This window comes from Astatotilapia calliptera, chromosome 7 (assembly GCF_900246225.1).
Source record: "Astatotilapia calliptera chromosome 7, fAstCal1.2, whole genome shotgun sequence".
Lineage (NCBI taxonomy): Eukaryota > Metazoa > Chordata > Actinopteri > Cichliformes > Cichlidae > Astatotilapia > Astatotilapia calliptera.
In genome coordinates this window covers 3,015,147-3,039,215 of record NC_039308.1, presented here as the reverse complement: position 1 = coordinate 3,039,215, position 24,069 = coordinate 3,015,147, and the positions used below count along the sequence as shown (strand labels likewise).

At 44.0% G+C, this 24,069-nt stretch overlaps 1 protein-coding gene across 1 annotated transcript in view; it reads right to left on the bottom strand.

The window, feature by feature from the left end:
- zfpm1 (zinc finger protein, FOG family member 1) overlaps positions 1-24,069 on the bottom strand; it is a 103,646-nt gene that overhangs the window by 58,576 nt on the left and 21,001 nt on the right. Inside the window, exon 2 of the mRNA XM_026172501.1 lies at positions 902-1,048. Coding sequence (XP_026028286.1) covers positions 902-1,048 — 147 coding nt within the window. The remainder of the gene's footprint in view (positions 1-901; positions 1,049-24,069) is intronic.

Here is a 24,069-nt window from a genome sequence, read left to right as displayed (position 1 = left end):
AACAATGTTGTTTTTGTGCATAACAAAAAGCTCACAATTGTGCAGTCAAAATGTAAACTAATAGACGCTGAGCATAATAACAAAGAGACAGATTTCACAGCTGCACCACGTCTCTGAACAGGTCCTTATACACACACAGTACGTATCACTCCGCGAGGCTCCTCCTCGGTAGCCGTAATCCTCCGACAATCCATCAAGTGGTGCAGCTCCGTAGCTTAGCAAAGTCATATTAAAACATTTTTTGACAGATTGCTGAGCGCTGTGTACCACATAAAATCGGTTCGCGGTCAGTAAGCACAACCAGAATTCATACATAAGGCGCACTGTCGATTTTTGAGAAAATGAAAGGATTTTAGGCCGTGCAGCCCCTCCTGGCTGCATGTGGTTAGCGCGGTTAGCTCGCTAGCGCGGTTAGCTCGCTAACACGTTGACGCCGTCCAGCCCCACGCACGGTAACTCGCTAACGGAGATATTCCGCTTTCATCTTGTCATTGCCTGCAGGTGAAGCTAAGGGGGAGGGGGGAGTTGTGTTCAGTGAAGGAGAGGTGAGGCCGAGTAACGTTGCGTAGAGACAAAAGTGGACGAAAGAGAGGTATACCTGCGGCTCCACAAGTATAATTATAACATAACATAGACTATATCGATATAAACGATATTGTCACATCTTATATCTCGTATGAAAATATATCGATATTTTTAAAAAACTCGATATATCGCCCAGCCCTAATGGTTACCACACTAAATACAAGTGTATGCAGCCCGTCTTCATGACTGTATATTATACATACAGAGAACACAGTCGTTCTCTCAGGAAGTCTGAGACTGACCTTCTTTTTTATTACAAACCAATGTCGGTACTACTATCCTCTGTTAGAGCTCAATGTTTCGCTCTTCTTCTCACCTTCGTTGTACAATGGTGTGTACGGAGGCGGACTGGAGCTGTCGCCTTCTGCAGAATCGTCCGGGTCGGAGGCTCCGCCCTCCTCTCCTGATAGGCTCAGGTTGTCCGGTGTGTTTTCCTCGCCGCCATCGAGATCCCCAAGAGAACCTGTGGGGAAGAGGAGAGGGCTAATCAACAACTGAATGTGTCCATAGAGTGTAAGGGTAGCAGTCTAATGTGAGTCTAATCTACAACATCTGCTTAAATATGCTGGTTGGACTCAAATAAGATGAATAAAAGTAATAGAAACTAATTAACTGGCGCTGAGCTCTGCAGCCAATTAAAAGACTGAAACAGTGCCACATTAAAGTGGGAGGAGCTAAAGCAACGAGTATCAGACAGACGAGTTACTCAGTACAAAATATGGTCTAAAAGTAAAAAATATGGTACTGGACATGAGCAGAATAGACAAAAATTATTTCCAGGAACGCTTTTCTTACTCTGCAGAACAAAATGGGTCGATTTTTCAGTGGAACTCCTTCAGACTGGATCTGTGACCCCCTACCTCGCTGGCCAAAGCGTGACAGAAGCCCTGAAGTGTGTCTGTAAAATACACCACTCAGGAGAGTGTCTGCAGTCACACAATAACACCACCCCGAGGCTTTCATCGCCTTCCCGAGGGCCTCGAGAGTGGCAGGAGAAGTGGAAATTAAAATGAGGTTTAACAGGCTCCGTACGGTTGTATGGATGTATGTAGACAGGAAGGAAGAAAATACCCTAAACACAGAGATATGCCCCCCCAGCCCCACTTACTGGACTCATTGAAAAACGGTTTCAAGAATTGGACACGCTGAACGGTCTAATCCAGAAGATTAATAGCCAAGAAGCCAAGGGGGACCTTAAAGCCAAATTACAGTATACCTAAAATTGCAGCTAAAAGAGTGATTAGTGCAGGGCTGATCTGTATCAATTACAGTTTCATAATCCCTGCTGACCACAGTAATTATACAGTACTTTTGATCTATTTTAGCCCGTTTGAAGATTACATCCAAAAATGAAGTGAGTTAATATGGATTTAATGTGACTTTTTTTTAAAATTGCTTCATTAATAATATTCTGACTATAAGATGAACGATTGAACAGCACGTTAAGAGCTCCAAACCCCGAAATATGCTCACATTCAACCGTGAGTGTCAGAAATGCTCGTCTGCATCCGATGACACGCTTCATTCTCAGTCCCCGAGAGGTAGCCACGACAGAATTATTAACTGGGGGTGAGCGTTTCTTTTAAGAGGATTACGAGCGGCAGAGTGAGGCAGAAATGGTTAAGATGCCGCCGAACGCCAGGGGAGAAAACAGCTCGCGTGCATAACGACGATGTCCTGGAAAGTCAAGGAGGGTGGGCACATTGGTTCTGAATAACTAAATCAGCCTGACATTAATACCAAGAGAAAAAAATCCAGGATTTTTTTCCCCCCGCTTTCATTTCTCCCTCAATCCAGACAGGTTGTAAATTAATTTTCATTAGGTTGTGTCGAACGAGCAAGAGGGATTGTTTCGGAGCTAAAGCCGTGACTGGGGGCGTATATATTTACAATACTGTAACAAAAGGAGTCTATAATCTATACAAAGCACACAACAATACCCGTGAATAAAGAAGCTTGTAGAAAAAGGGAGAGGCAATTTTTCTAATTCTGTTAATTTCACTCACCAAAGCAATTAAAAGCAGGCAGAGATAATGCTGGGAAACAATCGCCGGCTGACAAAGTGTTTCTGTCTTTGTAAATGAAACATCTTTAGGCTAATTTCAACTTCCACGCCTGCATGGTTCACTCTAATTTCAGATAAAATTAACACAGCTAGATTTGGACCTTCATAAAAAATGTTTTTTAAAAAAAGAGGAGAAAGACAAGGGGAAAAAAAGCGATCGATCCTGTACACAATATTTTTAGAATTAGGTCCGTGTCGCTGGAGCTTTGCTAGATCTAATTTTCAGTATCTATAAGGACATTTTCATACAATTAATTTTCCTTTAATCATAATTGTACAAAGGGACTCCTCTGTATAAAATTCCAATTATATTTCCTGTTTAAAATGTAAGTTTGAATTATGATTTCTTTCCTCATTACGGCTCTGGTTTAATGAATCAATCGCTGCATCACTGCTTTCAGACATCAAATGGTGCGGAAAAAGTTTCAGCTCCACTTTCTCCCCGCTTTTATCCAAGGAGAAATATTCGCCCTGTCCCCTTCTCTTCCTGTCTCGGATAGTTGGCAGAAAGGATAGCGGGGCGTCTTGTGATAAGTGCACCACATTCTACTTCATTTGCCAGTTTTAAAGTTAAAGCCTTTAATTGTTACGGCGTGATATCCAAGAAAATTGGACTGAACTCATTCACGAGATGAAGAAATAATAAAAAGACATAACCCAAATGTGTATCTCTGTAGGAGAGACATCAATTAAGCTGAGACTTATCCAGCAGCGCCACATCATTTTTCTGGGCTGTGAGCTAAAGAAGGACCAAAAAAAAAGAAAAAAAAAACCCTGAAGCTTGCATTTGTTCACATTTTTAAACTTGAGGCTCTCCGGCCAGTAAAACTCGAAACTTTCCCCGAAATGTTGAAAGTGCTTTTTGATGAATTCCTCAGTGTGTGTCTGACTGGAAGTTGTTCCTCGTACACCAGCCTCCCCTGACAAACCCCAACAGCTCTGGATTAAATGATCAGTGTTATGAGTTTTGGTTCAACACTTGGCAAAGACTGATGAATACCCTTGTTTCTAAAACTTGTAGCAGTTGTGTACGGAGCAGGCAGAAATGAATGAAACCACGAGTGCAACCGAGGTCAAAGGCGTTCATAAGAAACCACTGAAGAGCCAGCCAGCTCAACCTAATCTCCCTCTATGCCTCGCTACATTACACCTGCAAAACCTTTGTAAACCCTACACCGTGATCTATGGCGTAAACTGACATGCACGTCACTAGAAATGTGGGATGGTTGCAGCATAAAAGTACTGTGATTGGCCCGTTCAGTTCCACCAAGTTGTCTGGTGCGTTTTCACTGCACTTTTTGAAATGAATGAATCATAGCATCAACACAAGGAGTCCCAACTTTCAGCAAATTTCTGAACAGAGACTGCTGAAACTGAGTGACTGCAGCTGGCATGATATCAGATTGTTAATGATTGTCATGGTCAAACACATACCAGGTAACAATATTATCACAGAAATACTGGAAATAATAATAAAACTTTACTATTAATACATTATCAGTATTTGAATTCCAAAGGATATCATCAAACTTTGTATCGACAAATCTATCAATAATCAGCAGTCAAACTATGATTTGTGCAGGTAAGAGACGAAAAACTGGGACTTATTTACAGCGTATTGTATGAACAGAACCATAGAAGTTAGCTAATTATTTCTAGGAATATGTATCTTTTCCACAAAAAAGAAACTATCAGCAGACTATGACAAACCTCTCGATGCCTTGGTGTCTGAGTCTTAACAAAAAGTAAAAAAGAAAAGTCAGAGATTAGATTAGGGACTATCTGATCACATGATAACTGAGCAAGCTGATAAATAGTTTTGCTAGATGCTATGGTCACATTTCACTCAGCACTCACAGGTATTTATGCAATAAATGATTAACAGCACTCTATAAAGAGAAATCGTTCAGGTTGCTTTCAACCACAAACTTCTGCTTTTCTACTGTGAGAAATTTTTTGTTTGGACATATTTCAAAAGATGAACCAAGCTTCATATTGGGATGGCACTGCAAAGGTCCCGAATTACAGTAACAACCCCAATTTGACAGAGGAGCGATCCAATCGCCCATCGAGATGGGACCGGCACTGACGCGGCGCTACAGGACTACTTAAGCTCCCTCACGGAGACCGCAGCTGTCTGTCTCGGAGGCGCGAGGAGAGGCAGAACAAAGTGCTGCAGCTGATGAAGGCGCCAAAGATACTGCTTTATTAACTCTCCGTCCACATCAAACCTGCAGCGAGCAGCTCGCTGATTAAACACAGAGACAACACACATCAAACCTGCATGCTCAACAAGCTGATTAAACAGACGAAAGCCTCGCCGCTCTCACGCTAATAACCCGCCGCACAAAAAATACATTAGAGCTGAAAGCAAGAGAAGGAGAGGGAGAGAGGCGCGCTTGTATCACAAAATCACAGACTTGTGAAGAGAAACATTAAAAGAGGATATTTAGAGAAAGAAAAGGAGGAGAGAATGGGAAGGAGGATGTGTGAGCTCCCTCTTCAGAGAGAGAGGGCGAACCTGAGGTACCTGACACAGAGTCGCGCACTGGAGAGGAGCCACTTATTGATCAGGGCAAAGAGAATTACCCACCACAGAGGAAATACTTTTAATCAACTTTGCACTTTAAACACTCTCCTCGACGCTGCGTGGGCTCTTATCGCTCCTCCAAGGCCACCGTCCCCGCCATCAGTGCTCGCGCCGCGGGAGGAAGTGTCCGCGCAGGCCGCCGTTTCGATCCGTCGTGTTCAGCTTCAATAAAAATCAGCTCGTACTCCTCAGCTTTTAGCATCAGAGCTGAGCAGCACTGTCTGTTGATGTGCCCGCTTACGACAAACTCAAGCAAAGCAATAGAAACTGAAACTCTGGTGACTTATTGATCATCTCCACACTTAAAGGCATGTGGGAGGGGGGGTATAAAAGACCACAGCGGTGCATGGGCTGACAGTCCTGCAGGTCTGCAGAGCCCCCGTGTCCTAAATGCTCTGAAACGAGTTGGTATTTCTGTTTTCAGTGAGACCTGCATGATGAGTCAGAACAGTCAGTTTCAAAATGTGACTGATAGAAACCTTCTCACAAATCAAACAGTTAATCAATGCTCAGTATGTTTCATCATAGTGCTGCTTTATATCTTTATCATAACCATTTGACTCGGCAGGTTGAGCACGCTCACAGTTATGGTTTATGAATCTGAGTTGTGTATTGACCGTCTGAGACTTCAGCACACACTGACTTTCACTCCTTTGCTGAGATTTTAATTTCCAAATCTTCTTTCATTGCATTTAGCTTAAAACATGAACAGGATGGAAGAGAAACTCTGACGCGATGCCGTGTCCTCAACAGTCCATTATCAGTAACACTGCAACAGCAGTTTGTGGAAGTTTAAGTTCATTCTTTACATTTTCTGCAAATATCACCAAAGTATCAACTCATGTAAGGCTCAAGTTTATTGTAGAACCATAGATGAAATTATAAAGAAAAGAAAAGAAAGGTAGGAAACGCCCATCGCGGCCATCAGTCAGGCACACGGTGTACTGGAAGGCTGATGATGACGCTGCAGTGGCGGTGAGGTGAACCCGGCACGATAGCGAACATCAAAGGCCTAAACACTCATGAAGAAACATGCTACAGTGTGAAAAAAGGGTTTTTTCTGAGAGCCTGTTTCCTCAGCCTCTCTGTGAAACTCAAATTCTCTCCATCTCTTCTCTCATCACTCATCTCAACCTGCAGTCTCTCCTTTATATTCTCACTTCCTCTTCTCTTTCTGTCATTATCTCTCATCCCCGCCACCCCCACCGCCGCCGCCGCCACCTCTCTTTCTTCTTCTCCGTCCCCTTTCGATATCACTTGCGCTCTCTCCATTCCTTGCACTCCATCACCTTCCCTCTGTCTCTCTCTCCCTCCCCTCCACCCCCTTTCCTTTTTTTTTCTTCCTTCCCGGTGAAAAAGCGGAGTGACTGGGAGCGTCACTCTGTGCGGATAGCTGGGAGCCGTTGGCGGTTATCGGCTCCTGCAGACTCTCTCTGCCGGTCTGATCTGTCTCCTCTTCATTAAGCAAATACGCCGACGTGGAAATGAAAACATAATAGCTATTTGATTTCCAGCGAGATATTTTGCATATTGGTTCGGAGCTGATAGCGGAATTTCATCAAGTCGTTTTTTTTCCCTCTCTCCTTCTCTCTTCCCTCACTCTCCCGCCACCGCAACCACCCCCCTCCACCACCTCCTCCATCCTCATGCTTTAAAAACTGAATTACTGAGCTGGGCCGGCTTTCAGCAAAGATTTCTTTACATTGGTGGGAAGAGGAGGGGGACAGGAGGGAGAGAGAGAAATCTAGTTCCCGAGGAAGACTACTTAAACGATTAAATATCCCCCATTCCCATCTTTTTTTTTTCTCTCCCTCTCCCTTTTTTGATAACAAGGAAGAAAATTTAAAGAATTCACAGTGCTTTAGGTTGACTATACTAATCAGAGATAGGAGGGAGAAAATTAACTCCTTAATGAGCAAAGCCGTCTCCCCGATAAAGGTCCTGGGGAGATGGCGGGGTGGGACACCGTCTGAACCATGGTGCAGAGACAGAGAAGACAGAAAGCAGTGGACAGACTGATGGAGTGTAATGGAAACGGACTGAGAGGCTCGACACCAAGCCGGAGCCAACAATTAGTTTTCCTCCTCCTCTGAGGAGGAGATACTTGCTTTGGCCACGATGTGGGCAGGTGGAGAGATAGCACACAACACCGCCCCCACAGTGGCACAGACAGCCACAGCGACTCGCGGCCTTGATGGATGGCCCGGCGGCGGGGTATTCTTCATGCCCCCCAGAGAGAAAAACTAGCCCTGGAGGAGGAGATCAGTAGCCCCTTCACAGCAGGCCTATCTGATAGTCCGGAGCCTCTCAGGAGGACTATTCAGTGGGCCGAGCTCGCTGAAATAAATCTCCCTGCTGCTGCGTTACATGTTGGAACACCGTGTTGCTTCAGACCTGATAGCAGCCCCGCCGTGTTACTGCTACTGTACACGCTCACACATACAGTGGAGTAGACACACACCTTTATCACAGGGCTCTGAGGCAAGGAGAGCAGCCTCGCTAAGGATCTGTTAACCGAACGGGTCAGATGCTGCTCTCATCAGCGTCCCTATACTCCCTGCCATGCCTGCACTGTCTGTGTCCATCAGCTCAAACCCGGAGACAACACAATTCTGGAAAGTTTCATTTTTCACACTCATCGGGAACTACAGAGAGCGGAACAGAGCCAGAGCTGATCTGGGAGAGCCGTCCCCTTTTCCTATTAATCCCATTGTTGAGAAACTGGCTTCAGTTCAGCAGGGGGCGCAGCAGAACTGAGTCAGTCCTCTATGAACAGAAGCTAAAAGAATGATTTACAGCTAAATTATTATTTACACCTGCTTGGAGACAAAAAAGCTAAGCTGATGTGGCCCATTAGGGTTCTGTTAATGCTTGCCGATTGGTTCTCAGAGGATTCAGGGCAGAACGCGGTCCCTTCATGGTATCCAAAAAGCAGCAGACGTTAAAAGTGTAGTTACACCACAACAGAAACTTCCACGTGTGTCGAACAAGCAGCTGGTTGTGGTGGCTGAGGGTGGCTGCCACTAGATATTCTCTCCTGGTGATGGAGTCATGCCTGAAATCAAAAATGGTGGGATTTCTGTCTGAGGAGGTGCAAATAATTATTTTAGCCCAGCTAGTGAGGAAGCATCCTGTGAACACCTCTCCTGTGTCCCCGACTGAAGTGCAGAGCAAAGGGCAGCAGCAGTTTGTGCACTTTCACTAATTAAAAGTGTGAGAACTTTGTAACACTTGTTCGAGGCTAGACCGGACTTCTATTTATACAAGAGAGCCAAAATGTCCATTTCAGTGGTCAACAGGTCAAAAACTTCATGTTTAAACCAGAGAAATGAAATAAAATCAGCGACTTGTCCCAAAAATTACCCTCCAACAAGCTTTTCTCTATGTTGCACTCCTGCTATAACTACTTTTATGCAACACTAACATGCTTGCATCAGGGATTTCTCCCTGCACATTTCTGCTCTTTAATTATATCTTCTTTTTGACCGTCTGCAGCAGGTCACAGTAACAATTATGGCCAATTAATTCACACTTTGCTTTCTTTGCTGTGTGTGAATTGTGAGTACAACTGCACCCCTATAGGAGAGAATAAATGTTTGATCCTGGGTCAGTTTAAGAAAAACAAAACAGCGTCAGTTAATCCCAGCAGGTCGCTGCACCATCGAGGAACGAAGCAGCACACAGCGTTTCAACAGCAGCGAGTTAAAACTGAACTACATGACTGAGATTGTGCGATAACATTTTGGAGATGTTGCATTTCAGCAGATTTCATCACCTTTGACAGAAAGATCCTATCAGGTTGGTGTGACTAATACAAAGTCACCTCTCGCCTTCTCTGAACAGCGCGCCTGCCTCGTTGTTGCTTTTGCTCAGCTTGCTGCCATTTTGGCTGCATTTTGCACACACTTTAACGTGGGGAGGTATGTTCCCCAAAACGCCGTATTTTGGAGTGAAGACTGCACGCCGCGCAGCAGGCAGATCTGTCTCAGTGAGCTAAAAGTTTTATAAGCTTGTTTTTTGCAGCCGTACGCCAGAGACGCTTCGTACACCACACGTGCTGTTGAGACACCGCATGATGTGTTGGATCAAGTCCTCCCTTTGGCATTCTGTTTCACAACCGTTTCTTCTCTGGCAGCACTTCAGACGCACTCACCCTGACAGACTGTTTCATTTTCCTCAAGGACGCCTCACTCCCACATGCATCGCACAGGAACCTCAGTCTGCAGCTTAAATGCAGCCAAAGCAAGCGGTGCATTCCTTTTAAAAGTTAATGAAAAGTGAGCGTGTGTACCAACTGGTTGAACCATGCTCCACATGTTAGCTGAGGAAACAACAGCACCAGGCAACAGCTATCAGCCTAATGAGCTAATGAAACATTTCACTCTGAGGACAAAATAGGGTTCACTTTTTCATCTGCTAGTCCCCGTGAGACTTGGATCTTTAGTCCACGACCATAAAAAGTAAAAAAAAAAAATTACAAAAATGCTTTCAGATGACTGCCACAAACCTGCCAACTCGACGCATCACTGAAATCATGTAAACGCTTAAACAGGCTTCTGTTTGCAGAATAATTGCAGCTCTGCTTCATGTTGAGTCAGACTAAGATTCACTTCACTGTGAGCGGTGACCCCCAAACCACAAAGAGTAACAAAAGCCACAAGTGTCTTAAAACCAGACAGCGACTAGCTTTTATGGATTAGCTGATATTTTTAGGCAGCAAATAATCAAAACAAAATGCCAGGAAGGATTACTTTCATTACTTTCCAAAGATTTTACTTATAGAAATATATTTTTTCTAGTCTGCTATCAGGGAACGGGGCTGAAGAGTTACTATGTAACAAATCCCATCCATGCACAGGGATGTGAGTGAAAAAGAGAGATGTTTGTTTTACTTAAACAGGGCCTAAAGCAGAAAAATGGTGTCATTACATATTTTGTCCAGCAGAGCGGCTCCAAACCGCTGTTTCTGACTCCCTCTGTGCTGTCTGCAGCACGTGTAGCATCAGGGATTTGTTTCCTTCAGCCAAAATGGCTGAACAGACACACACTCAACACACGAGTGGAGAGTTAACAAACAGTGCCCTCATCATTTTCCCTTTTAATTCACAACTGATAGTAAGAATATCAGCAGGTGTGGGTGTCTGAAGATTTACTCTCAAAAATCTGCATTGGTATACATGAGTTACATGTGTATACATATATTCTTTGTCTTTTCATGCTCTGATGATAAAATGTAGAGAGGAAAAAGGGAGTAAAAACAGGTGGCATTTCAAAAAGGAGGAGTCTGAAGAAAAGGAGTTAGAAAGCAGTTACCATGAAGCCGGAGCTGAGACCCTGGACTATTGAAGCCAGGCATGCAGACGAGAAAGCCAGCCGATAAGCCTGGCTGATAAAAGATAGAAAATAGCAGCAGATTTGAACTTTCCCACCGTCCTACGATCCACAGGGGGAGGAGGGGTTGATTCAACTACTTATTGAATCCCCTCCTATCTACAACCAACACCCCCTCCCTCCTCCTTTACCTCCCCAAACCCAACAGCCAGGCAAGGCCAGCGAGTGGAGCGGGAACACAAGGCTGATACATTCAAAGGCACTCGTGCACTTTCCTCACCCGAAAAAAAGAGTTACAGAGCGGCCAGAAGGTTTCTCAGAGTGGACAACCGAAGGTCAGGAAGTGCTAACTGGTTTCTCTAGACGCGTACACACAAACACACACGTGCCTACACAAGGTCATACAGTATGTGAAGTCTACCCATCATCGCTCTATCCTCAAATCATATCAGAGACAGTGTTTCTTTCCATATCTCTGCTCCTCTCCGCTGATATAAAGACACTTGGCCTTGAGTAAACGCGTGAGAATTTTCACCCACACATCTACACACACACAGTTTTTTCAGTGAAAGGTCATCCATGTACTCATCGTGGTAGTGAGACGCATACGTGGATGCACTGTGGAGAATTACAGACGGGACTCATTCATATACTCCTGTAATCCACAGACAAGCAGGACTCAAACAGCACGGTACAGGCGCGATACGCCTCTGTCTCGTATCCAAAAACACTCCGAAGAGGGAGCAGGGCAGGCTGAAAAGCTGCCTTTCTTTTCTGATTAAATAAGGGACACAATTTAATCTCTCTGGTCAGTGACAGTGACATTGTCAGTGACTTATCTAGGGCTGGGGTTAATGTCCAGCTCTTTTTTAAACATTGTCTTTGACCCTTTGTGAACATCCAAATGGAAATGCATTTAAGAGAAAACAGCAAAATGTTAGGCACTTTTAGTTTCTGAAAGTTGTGTATCTATGTGTAAGTATGTAAAACAAGGCGAAAAGGTCGAGTTTTCAGTACACATGTAACAGAAACCACAGAGCTCATGCAATAAGGGCGGCTGATCCAAAGATTAGATGCTACATCCTAGCTCTGCTGCCTGTGGACAGAACAGTGAAAAGATCACGTGCTTTTATCGCCGGTCCGACATACAAGAACTGGTCATCTTGGGCTTTGCAGGAAATAATATCTGAAAATGAATTCTACATTTCCATGAGGATGTGAGTCTTTTCCTGTCTTTAAATTACATCCAGAAACCTGAAAAGCTTCACTTTTGCCAATTTTTTAAAGAAATTGCCCACTCAGTTCCTGGTGTCTGCCTATTCGTGCAAAGTGCGGTTAGAGCTGGCTAACGGCAGGAGCTGAAAACTGCAGGAGACATCAGAAGCAGGTTCATGCACAGCCTCAACAGCAAAGTGTGCGCATGTGAGAAAAGCAGTGATCGTGCATTTGTTTTGATTTAACTTTTAGAGTGATTAGTGGTCAGTTTCACTGCCAATGTGTGTGCGTGTTTGTGTGACTGCTTGTGTGTCCACATGACATCTCGATCTCAACTGGAGATGGGAGGCAGATTCGAGATTATAATGGTATGCAGGAGGAAAGAGACCGATGTGGTCCTCCCTCGCTCGCCCTTCCAGTCTGAGTGACCCCAAACGCCGCGTCGTCTTCTGACATGAACCAGCTCTGCACACCATGTTGTTAACATTGTAAGAGACAGCGGTTTATTATTAAAACGCTTAAAGACGCCTCGATTTTCTTCACTCTTCTATTCGCCTTTTCGTCATCGGAGTCTTCGTCGAGCTTTGACTCTAACCCCGAATATCACTGCACGCTTCACTGGAGGAACAGTTGCACAGAAGGACTGAACACAAGAGACACACACAGATGTTTCTGTTAATATGAGACTAAACACACTCTGGGAGGGAGGGAAAACAGCGACACAACAGAGACAAAAACATGACAGAGTGCAATGAAAACTGCTCAGGGGAGGCTTTGTGTCTGTGTGGAAATGATGTCATTTATAAATGATGCATTTAGGTGAAACTACTCTCAAGACATCTGCAGGCATGACCTTCAACTATTACAGCAACTTCCAGCACACAGTTGAAGCGTCTTCTTCTAATCTACATGGGCTTTCAATGCTTTTCCTGAACGAGTCAAACTGGTTTCAAATATTTCAGGACCTTAAAAGTTGTCAGATTTATGTGTGACCCATAACTCGGCATTATTTTGGTGTTTTCTGAAGATAGAGGGCAGAAGAAGCAAAGTGAGTCAAAAGTATTTAATTAAAATAGAGACAAAGCAGCAACCTTTCCTGCTGAAGAATTAAGCTGATGTAGAAATGAAAAAACTGTAGGTTAGCTCCACAAACTCCACAGCTAGTTAAAAAACAGCCTGTACCCCTTCATAACAACTCTGTGGTGGGCGATTTTTTTCATTTTTATTGTTACATTTGAAATCAGGGGTGGGGAACTCCAGGCCTCGAGGGCCGGTGTCCTGCAGGTTTTAGATGTGTCCTTGATCCATCACAGCTGATTTAAATGGCTAAACGACCTCCTTAACATGTCTTGAAGTTCTCCAGAGGCCTGGTAATGAACTAATCATTTGATTCAGGTGTGTTGACCCAGGGTGAGATCTAAAACCTGCAGGACACCGGCCCTCCCTCGAGGCCTGGAGTTCCCCACCCCTGCTTTAAAAGTCTTAAAGTGTCTGCTTTGATTGGCAGAGCTAGGCTAGGCTTCACCTCTGCTAACTGGACTCACTGAACAACTGACGTAACGGTAACTACAATCATCAGGCTTTTATCATTTAAACATATTTTAGAAAAAATGAGGTTTTGAGGTCTGTTTGCACATGTGCAGAGGTAAACAGTACTTGGACAGGCAGTGAAATTTAATATTTTCCCTCCTTTTTTGTGCAAAGACAACAACTGTGCTTTGATTTATATGATTTAGACTATTCTTACCGGTAAAATGAAACCCAAGAAGACATTTTACACATAGACTGAACTTTTATAGCACTTACCATGGTAGGGTTGCATGTGTAATGCGTGGACATTAGCCATTTTTTAATCCCGAGTATAAACTCTGTGTGACATCAGATTGTAGCAAATAGAGGGTAAAAGTCTGGTTTTTATCCCAAGTGTTGGCAGTCTGGGGTTAGAGTTGTCACCGATGAAGACTTGATGAACCCGAGTCATCGGTAACCCATCTACAAACACGGTTCTGTTAACCCCTGAAGTTTGAGACGGCTCATGGTCTCTGAAAATGCTCAATCATAGACGATTACTGGTGACGTGGTGGGTGTTCAGAGATTTAATCTTTAGCTGTGATCAGTAAAATTGAAAGTTTACTTCGTAAAAGTAACGCTTATCAGATGCTTCTTTTTGCCAAATAAGAGAAGAGTTACCTCAGTGATCTGATCATTTCTCTTGCCTTGGTTCTTATCTGCAGTTTGCCCTGAGACATGACTCTCTTATTATCCTATAAGCAAAGGAAACACTTCTAAATGCTCTTTTTCTCACACATTTCTTCTATAATTACCATCGGGGTGTTGATTTTTTTCCCCCCAAGTTAATTAAAGGATGTAAATCATCTTAATGGTCTGATCCGTCTAACAACTATACTCTTTTCTCCTCCCAACACAGCTGATTGCTCCCAGATTGGATTTCAGGAGCTTCTGTGCTGTCACCGGTTTAAAAATGTTTCCTAACCTGCACTTTTTCTCAACACTGACGATTTCTCGTGTGAGATATATGCTGCTTTTCTCTAGCAACCTGTTTGTTTTTGCTGAATTAAAAGCACGTCATGAAACCGTGAGTGGCCTACTTGGATTAGTCTGTCACAGAGGCGAAGATCAGCTATGATTTTTAGGTTTCTAAACATACAGAAAGCTTCTGTCCAAACGTTGCTCTTTTTTAACCTGAATTGACAGTAAATCTGCACGTGCCTGTTGTAACCGAGGGTCAAGTGTGACGAGGATGTGCACAGTAAATAGTCACCAAACAAGGCATTAAAAGAATTCAATATGCCACCGTTCCACATGAGAGAATCCCACGGTGTCGTACATCTGTGTGATCTCCGGCTGCCTACTGTAAATCTGCCTCTCCGCTGCCAACAAGAGGAAGCTTCTAGCAGGAAACCCTCTCTGAGAAGTCAAGAGAAATACCACGAGAGAGAGCGAGAGGAGGGGTGGGAGGCGAGATAAAAGGCCAGAGAAATGATAAAGATAAAGACTCAGACAAGCAAAGTAAAAGAAAAACAAGAGGAAGGAGAGATGGAAAGATGAGGGGGCAGTCTTTTTGTTGAAGAGAGCAGAAATAGAGAAGGAGAAAGGGGGGTACGCCACTCACAACTTGGCTTTGCATCTGTTATCTCCGCCTCCTGTCACAAGGCTTAAAATAAAAATAAAAATAAAGTGAGATGGTGGCAGCAGTGTTGTTGCGATAGCCCTGTGGAGCATGAAGAGGGGATGTAAAGGAGATAACTGGTTAAATATAACCCGCTGCATGGCTGGCAGCAGCAAAGAAAGGGGGTATTTTCAAGAGGCAGGGCATCAGTGGAGCCCTCACTACCCAGATAACATCCATGTTAAGTGTGTGTGTGTTCTTGCAAAAGACATATCCATAATTACTCTATGGATCGAACGCATGTGCCCACACGCACACACAGACAGAGGACCAGAGCCAAGAAAAGATGCGCTCGCTCACATCTATGTATCTCTCTGCCTCACCAAAGGAAGTATCAGCAACCCCCTCCCCACACCCCCCACCCATCACACACACACACACACACACACACACCCCTCCAACGCAAAAAGTCACAACGGGATTTCTGATGGGAAAAATGTGCTTTCCTCAGATGATGGTCAGATAGACGGGGAGTACAGCCAAATGTCAGAGATGATAAATGGAAGGGTGCTGAGACAAGATCACACACACACACACACACACACACACACAAACACACAGCAATACTCTCTTCTTCACTTGTACAGCCACATGCAGATACACACACAAACAACTGTTTCTTCCACAGCTGAGGGATGCATCACCGTACAAGATGAAATTAGGCAAACTTTCCTCTGACAAACTGAGCCGCGTTTGTTTGGCAGGTGTTTAATTGTTCGGCAGACCTTCATCTACAACATCTACAGAGTGCGCTGAGCTGCATCATCTGCTGCAGCTGATGACTGTTCTCACGAATTCACCGGTTAACCCACGACAAATGAGGCAAAATTAGATATTCACAAATTTTCCAGCGCACTGCAGCGGCGTCATTCGATGAGAAAAAATCTTCCAGAGCTATTTTTTCTCTCCTCTGCTGTTTGAATGATTACCTTAACTCTAATTTTTAAAACTCAACATTTCTGTCACAGAAACGCGGCCATAGAGTCAAAGAAAACACAAAAATATGTTCTTTCTGAACTGCTACACACATTAAAAGTGCAGACAAGACCAACTCGCTGCACTCTGGAAATAAAGTTGAAGGTGCTTAATATTCATATTTTTGGTTTCAAAATGCCTCACACGTTCTTAAATGACACCTAAACTTCTTTATAATGGAGATGTGATGCTGTAATACAGGAAGAATGTGGTTTGGCATTATCTTGCTGAAATAAGTAATTACATATCATCAGATCTGCTGGTTAGTCATGCCAAACACCCGTGCACTCACAGACACTCACTTTTAAAACTAATAATAGGCCAGAAGGTAAATAAACTGGTATTTATGTATCGCGTTCCTGCTCTGGCACAATCACCCATTCATGCTGTGTTTATGTAGGGTTGGATAACTTGGCAAGCAAGTAATCAAACTACTGATCTTCCTATTAGTACAAGTCTCGCTCTACCTTGGCTACAGGTGATGATTTATGCACGACTTACAAAGAGAACTTGAAATTTTGAGGGCTCGGACCGCAGGACGGTTTCCCAATTTGCCTCCGACTTTGACACGACTGACGCTAGTTCTCAGATGCACTCCACAGAATCATGTCACGTTTTCAATGCATCATTAATTTGGAATTCAGCCAGAAGCACAGCTCAGTATTTTATCACGGTGTATGGAGGGCCAGTCGTGCAGTAAGAATTCTTCAGTGCTGAACTAAAAGGACCATTTCTGTTTGTTTATTGCTCAGTGTGAAGTCTGCACTGCTTGGATCTGTAACTGCAGCAATCTTGCATACAAACACACAAAAATAAATGTGGCGAATGTGTTCGGCATCGAGCTCTTAATCATTCCCAATGGCAGCAGGTTTCAGAGGTGATATGATAAAAGGCAACAGCGTGCTTCCATGTAACATTTGCAGAAATTAGAAGATCGTTTCCATGGTTTCCTTGATAAAAAAAATATGTCGCTCACTCTTAGAACAGATGCTTAGTAGGACTTTTTACAGACGCTTAAACATCACACTTTACATACAAACAGGTTTCCATAGGCTACCTCTTTTATTTTATATTAGAAGCTAACAATGTGAACCGAAAGCAAACTTCAAACTGTGCTGAACACTTTGCTTCAGTGTGTTTGTGCTTTTGTGGGATAGCCCTCATATAACCATCTCAGGCCTGTTTGTGAGCACATCAGCCCGCCCACACACAAACTCTACTTTTTGTTTAGGAGCTAATACTGACTGCTTCAGACAGAGGATGAATAGAGGGGCTGCATCGAAGCCCACTATAAGCCAAAGAAGTGTTGTTTTGAAGTCTGAGTCATTCAAAGAATCTGTAGTAGAGTCCACAAATTAAAAAAACAGCCTGTGAATGATCACAAGACGTTCCCCTTTGCAGTGCCTTTGTGTGTAGAGATGTGTAGAGAGCTAGGGTTTCGTGATTAATCAGCCTGCAATTCATTATTTCCATACATAGACCATACAATTTTCCAAACAGTCAAAGTCTTCAGATTGCTTTCAATGCACAAAACACAGAAAAGGTATAAATCCTCACATTTATCCACTACTCACCAGTCCTGTTATTGACACTCTTTAAAGCCACAAAAAGGGGAGAAAGCTATGACACGTTTTTCTTACTGGTTTTTAAATAAACCTTTAATATGACTCAGTGGGAGTGTAATGTTAAGTTGATTAAGGAAAAAAGCAGGGAGAAGTTTTCTCTCTGCTGTCGTGCAAAACAAAGTGGTGAAAGACACCGGAGCTGGCTGCAGGGCTCAGAGTCTTGCTTAAAGGCACTTCTGCTCACTGTAGGCTGCGAGCCAGTGGTAGCAGCAGAGGGAGGACGCTCTCTCCTCCATTAAAGCATATTATTAGGTTATTAGGTGGTGACATCCATGATAGCATGTCTTGTCTTCCTTGGCCTGGCCTTGCCTCGTCTGGTCTGGTGTCTTATAGGGATTTAGTCTCCTGATGCCTAGCCTAGTAGAGGTCTGTGTGTGTGCATGTGTATGTGTGAGCGTGTGTGTGTGTGTGTGTGTGTGTGTGTGTGTGTGTGTGTGTGTGTGTGTGTGTACGCGGATGACTTCAGAGATAATTTTAATATCAGGCCGGTGTGGATTGCTGATAGTGTTTTAAGGCAGGGCCCGGTGGACCGAGCGCTGGTCGTACCTATCTGTAATTAGTAACCATTCCCTATCACTGATAAGATAAACCACGCCTGACCTTTTCCATTCAGTCACCATAGCAACCTGAAACCCCCACCCCAGCACCCCCACCCTCCCCTCCATATTATTTTAGTGATTAAACAGCAAATAGTGCTGAAGATGTGAGGAGCTGATAAGGGCATGATTAATAATAGTCCTCCACATGGTCCTCTGAGGTGTGTGTGTGTGTGTGTGTGTGTGTGTGTGTGTGTGTGTGTGTGTGTGTGTGTGTGTGTGTGTGTGTGTGTGTGTGTGTGTGCTGAGGAGGGGCCCATCAGTGTCAAACAGTCACTGTGAAAAGCCTCGGTTTGGCTTTTTGTGGTGAATAATGGAAATTTAAGACGAGCTGAAAGTGAAATAAAAGCAGCGGGATGAGGACGATAGATGTCTCTCTCTCTCTCTGAGATGCTCTCTGAGGATAGGGAATATTAGCGTTACCCACACCCACTCAGCTTTTACCCACCGTGGCCCTTACATTCTGAGGGGCCGCCACGCTGGTGGAAGCGCTATCTGTCGATGAATAATGAATGCGGGACTCCAGGATTACCTCGTCCCCACTTTAAAACGCTGCGCTGTGGTTTTAGAGAGAGGTAACCTCTTGATCAGAGAAGCTTGAAGTGCAGCTCGCATTTGTGACAAACGTCAAACGTCCCCTTCAGTGGAAAAATCACTCACTCATTGTGGAGATGGTGTGAGATACATTCAGGTGTGAATATGACGAAACACTTCCTTAAAAAATATCAGTTTCTAGAAATGCTGAACCTCCACCACATTACATTTAGCCATTTCACACACAGTGTTTGGCCACACTGTGCATGCAATCTATATTATTTAATCATTTGAGAAGGAGGAACAGACCAGTATCTAGTACTTTTATCTTCTTATAGCCTCTTGAAGCCCGTCAGCCTCTCCGCCACCAGCTTTGAAAAAGGCTTTGTAAGTGTTGTAATTATTTTTAGGTGACTAATGCTGTCATGCAAAGACTAAAACATGTATACATAGTTTTTAAGACCTGAACCTAACATGCTGGTATTTTATTCCTTTTCATAAATGCATTTCCAAAATTTTATTAGCTGATTTTGTCATAGAGGGAAAAAAATTAACACCAGATAAAAATTGCTGCTAAAAGCTAACTAGCATAGCTGTGCAAAAACATTTCAGGGAGAATCTGAAAAAAGGAAATATAGTTTATTTTAAATAAACCAAAAAATATGGCCTGACACAGCTACCTGCTGTTAGACACGCTTTTAATTAAAACTGATGCCACAGGGCAATTGTAAAAGTTTAAATGTATAAAACAGAAATGGGCCAAAAAGAAAAATGCCCTGCAAAAAAACCACGTTTTAGCACGACCACTCATACAGAAACTGCCTCTGCGGTTCCCCTCAGCCTTTCACCCTCTTGTTCAATCGTTTGGTTGGTCTGAACTGCAGCAACAGCAACCAAACGCAGATTAATAAATAATATAATAAGAAGTGTACACAAACAGCAAAATCTGCCCAACAGTGAAGAAGCAAAAAGCTTGTAATTATCGATAAAAACAAGGTAGGATTCAATTTCCTTCCATTCTGGCTCTGCACAGGTTCAGTGAACAAGCATGTGTCTCTGTAGTGCAGTGGAGTGCATTACAAAACACATGTGGCGTAAAAACCCTCCAAATCCAACAACTGAAAGTAAATTCTGAATTTACTAGTTCCTGCAGTACTCATGAATGTATTACTGGCAGGGGGAAACTGAAGGAGCAATCTGATCATGACCCATGCACCTTACACATACATGACGATTAATACACCCAAATCTACACGCCAAACTTCCCAGCCCAGTTAATGATTACTTTAAAACGGTGGGCCACCCAACGGCTCTCAGTACTGCGCTCACTCCTAGGAACTGCAGCTCTATATCTCCCTGCATTTGCATGCCACCGAAACGGTGAGTAGGTATGCAAAGCGGCGCGAGTTGACTGAAAGGTCAGTGTGGGTTTGTTAAGGCCACGAAGCCCAAAAAGCTAAGCAGAACCTGGCCGGCTGTTATCAGTCAGGTCCCTGAACTGATACGGGCAAAGGGGGAGGGTCGGGGATTCTCCTTCCTTATACTCAAAAGGGAAGTCTCCCTTTTACCTCTGCTGGTGAATTACAGCAGTACAGGATGTCCCGATGCACTGCAGGTCCACAACAAAAAACTGGAGACATCAGCAGAGAAGCAGAAGGTGATAAACCAACCAAAAAAACCAGCGTATTTCTCCCACAGGTCTCTGCCAACATCTCTGTCCAGGTGATGTACAGTGTCGTTTCAGGATAAAGGAGATTTCTCACCAACTTGAAGACATTTCGAACTCTGTCATAGATTCTGAAATTACAAAAAATCCTATAAAAATAAGCGAATGACCAGAACCGTCACCCTAACCCTAGACGGGTCACCAACGACCTTCTGGATGTTACAGGTTTGTTTTTATTTGAGCAAACTGACCTTTTAATTCTTGGGCGCCATATAGATTTTTTTGTTTGTTTAGTGCACCCTATCAAATATCATTTCCACATTATGTCTTTCTGGAGATGACCGGATTAATACGGCCACTATTCTGATATTGTTTCTCACACAGGGCTAAGCTCCACAATAAGGACCGGTCTCCTGACATTACAGTCGATGGGGTTGTTTGGGGGGGGGGGGGGGGGTCAGTGGAATGTGCTTGCTCCAGCGGATTTAGCCAATCAGATGAGTGTCAGCCATCCAGAGATATTTTAGAGATAATAAGCATTCTGCGATATCTCTGGAAAATTCCTGCCCCTTACAGTGGAGCAGATAATGAATGCCATACAGTGCTGAGTGATGTGGACGGAGGCAGGATCAGATTTACACAAGCAACATACACCACACACACACACATAAGTTTATATACACTACTGCTGCTGCTATAAGCACTTCCCAGCAGCACTTTGAAGGCTGTGGTACTTTCACTCACACAGACACACACAGGGACACGGCATGTCCGCATGATTGCTTGAGTAAGCGAATTAGCCTCAGCGATGGCTGAGGAGGCAATAAGTTGGCAGAAAAGAGGGATAATCTTTTATCTTTCACCCTCCCAAATGATTTCTTAAAGTCTGTATCACTTCCCTGACAGTTGACGCTCCACTTTTTCCTCTTTCATTATTTATTTATCTATTTTTGCTTTGTGTGAATTCAGCTAAAATACTTCTAAAGCGCTTAATGGCCCTATCGCTCGCTCAGATCTGCTGCCACATGCTGCCTTTTCCCCCCGCTTCCCCACATTTTCGGAGATATTCTCCGGCCCGGCCCCCGAAGAGCCGGCGCTTTATCAAACCGTCTTGACGAGAATGACACGGCCAATTATTGACAAATTATTCCTTCACAGAATGACAGTAAGACAAGGAGAGGAGTGAGCGAGAGCGGGGAGGGGGGAGAGACTACAGGCTTGGTGAGTGGAAGCCACCCCATCGCCCCCCTAACAGGCCTGAGGAGACAGGCGTCTATCAGATTCTATTAAGAGCTCGGCACTTTGGCGAACAAAGCTGCCCGCGCCCCGCCACGCATTAACTGCTATTATACGCTCATGAACTTTGTCACAATCACAATTGTTCCCCCCATTCTCTCTTTTGCACATTTTTAGTCTCCTTTTGTGCGCTTAAGAACTGAGAACCGCTTTCCTTTCTGTGTGTCTCTGTGTGTACGTGTGTCAAAGACAGGATGTAGGCGACGATGATGTAAATACATAAAAGGGGAGAGTGAGCGAGCTCCGATTTATCCTGGAAATTTCACAACTTCAGTGCGTCTTATTGCACGGTCGCACGGAGTAATTGTTACGAAAAGTGCACAAAAGCCAAAAATGTCGGCGATTCTTAAAAGTAGCATTTTCTGGTTTTGATGACATTTATCGTGTCTGCCGAGTGAAGCGGACAGTCGGTATGTAAGTGGAAAAATGTGGGATCATTGTTAGTTAGAGGAGCTCTGCACAGCTTGTTAACCGTGTAACCAGTAAGTCTGCGTAAGACTACTTGCAGCTCTACTTAAACCACTATTACCCTGCACTATTGGTATGTACTGTATGCACTGTTGTAACTTGTTCAGCAACCAAAAGGCCACAATACATACCCAAACTGTAGGTCGTTGTAAATTTAGACACGACAAATCACTCGGAGACACATTTTACAGCTACAGCCAGTTTGCTTTACTATAAAAAGCACAGAGTAGGACAGCAGATAAAGTAAAAGCTCTCGTGTCCATTGTAACACGTTATGTGCCTGTACCTGTAAAAAAAAAGACTTGCACAGGCAGAGAGCTCCATCCTGTATGACCACTCTTCTTCTTGTGCAGTCAGAAATTATCTAAAGATGGGAAAACCTGAATCAAGGACAAATTTTCCCTGAGACTATTTCAAGTGCTCAATATTAGCAGCTCGGCATTTTCCAATTTTTCCACGTGGCAGGCTTCCCTAAAAGTCATAAATACATTCAGACTGGCAGCTGTCCAGCTCGTGTTTCGTAAGCCAACAGCTCTTTCCTCAGATGCGCACCACCTTCCAATAAACATCCCCCACGCACTTCAAAATAGAATGAGCACAACAGATATGGCGAGTTTGAACTGGGCCACTAATCATTAGTCAACTAACTACCTAAAGCTTTATCAGTTATTTATTCCGCCTCTCTTATCACCTCCATCAGGGGGACTTTGAGGCCTGGCAGTTTGATGGCGAGATAGAAGCAGTTTGTTCAAGGGGATGAACTTTGACACTGACGTGACCAGCAGGTGAATAAAATGGTAACGCAATCACATTAAAAATAAAAAATGAAATCGTCCCTTTCTTATGATGCAAACAGCAGCAGCACAACCAGTCACTTTTAAAAATGTCATGAATGATCACATCACAAGAATCGCATTAATGAATGCAGCTGCTGGTGCATACGGTCCTTCCCTCCCTCAGCCTCTTTTAAGCGACCCATCGAACTTTCACACTAAGGGGAAAAGCCAAAATGGTGTGCAGTATAAAGCCAACATTGTGAACCCCGAGGTCCAGCTCTGGTCCAGAATCGTAACCCTAAGCCGTGTTTTAGACACTCCTGTGGAGCCAAAAATGCAAAAGGAGACATCTGTGAAAGACCAAAAAACCCTTTATGTTACATTAGCCAGCTTTGCAAAACAGTTGTTAGCATTTATGAATTAGTGTCTTCTAAAAAACTTGTGTTAATATTGTTGTGTTATATTTGTTGCATAATTTCTGCTGCCCTCTTGGTCAGGTGTCTCCTTTAAAAAGAGGATTTTTAATGTCAGTGAGACAGACAGGATATACTATACTGCACAGGTAAAGGACCTGGTGTTTGTGGACAAGCAGCAGCAGCAGCCCACCGGGGCCCGACCCCCCTCCCCGTCCCACGGCCCACGACTGATGCCAAGCAGACCTGTTTTCCCTCTCCAACTGCCGCCACCCTCCTCTTTTTCCCTTTTTCTCCACTTTCAACCTCCTGCTGCCCCTCCCTATCGCTGAGCTTTGCCAAGTCCACATCGTTGGTAACGAGGGTGTAGTTTCTTAACATTCATCATCGCTGAACTCTGAAACTTTATCAGCTCCGGAGAGCGGCGCCACAGCCCCGGCCCCGGCTTTCTCAGCTCTCAGATAGGGCCGATAACGCACTGATAGATTACAGCAGATTGTTTTACTTCAGGGGACACTGCTGCTGCAGCTAATACTAATACACAGACAAGAAGACTCGCCGGTGATAGGAGGGGTGGAGGTGGAGGGTAGGGGGCAAAGAGGCACAAAGAGGTAAGGGCAACGAAACCGCGATGGGGTGGAGGAAATTACAGCCGATGTCCCATATGTCCTTATCCTGCAGTGAAAATACGAGTTTGCAAATCTGGAAACTCGCTAATGTTCTGTGAGCTGATAATACAGACTA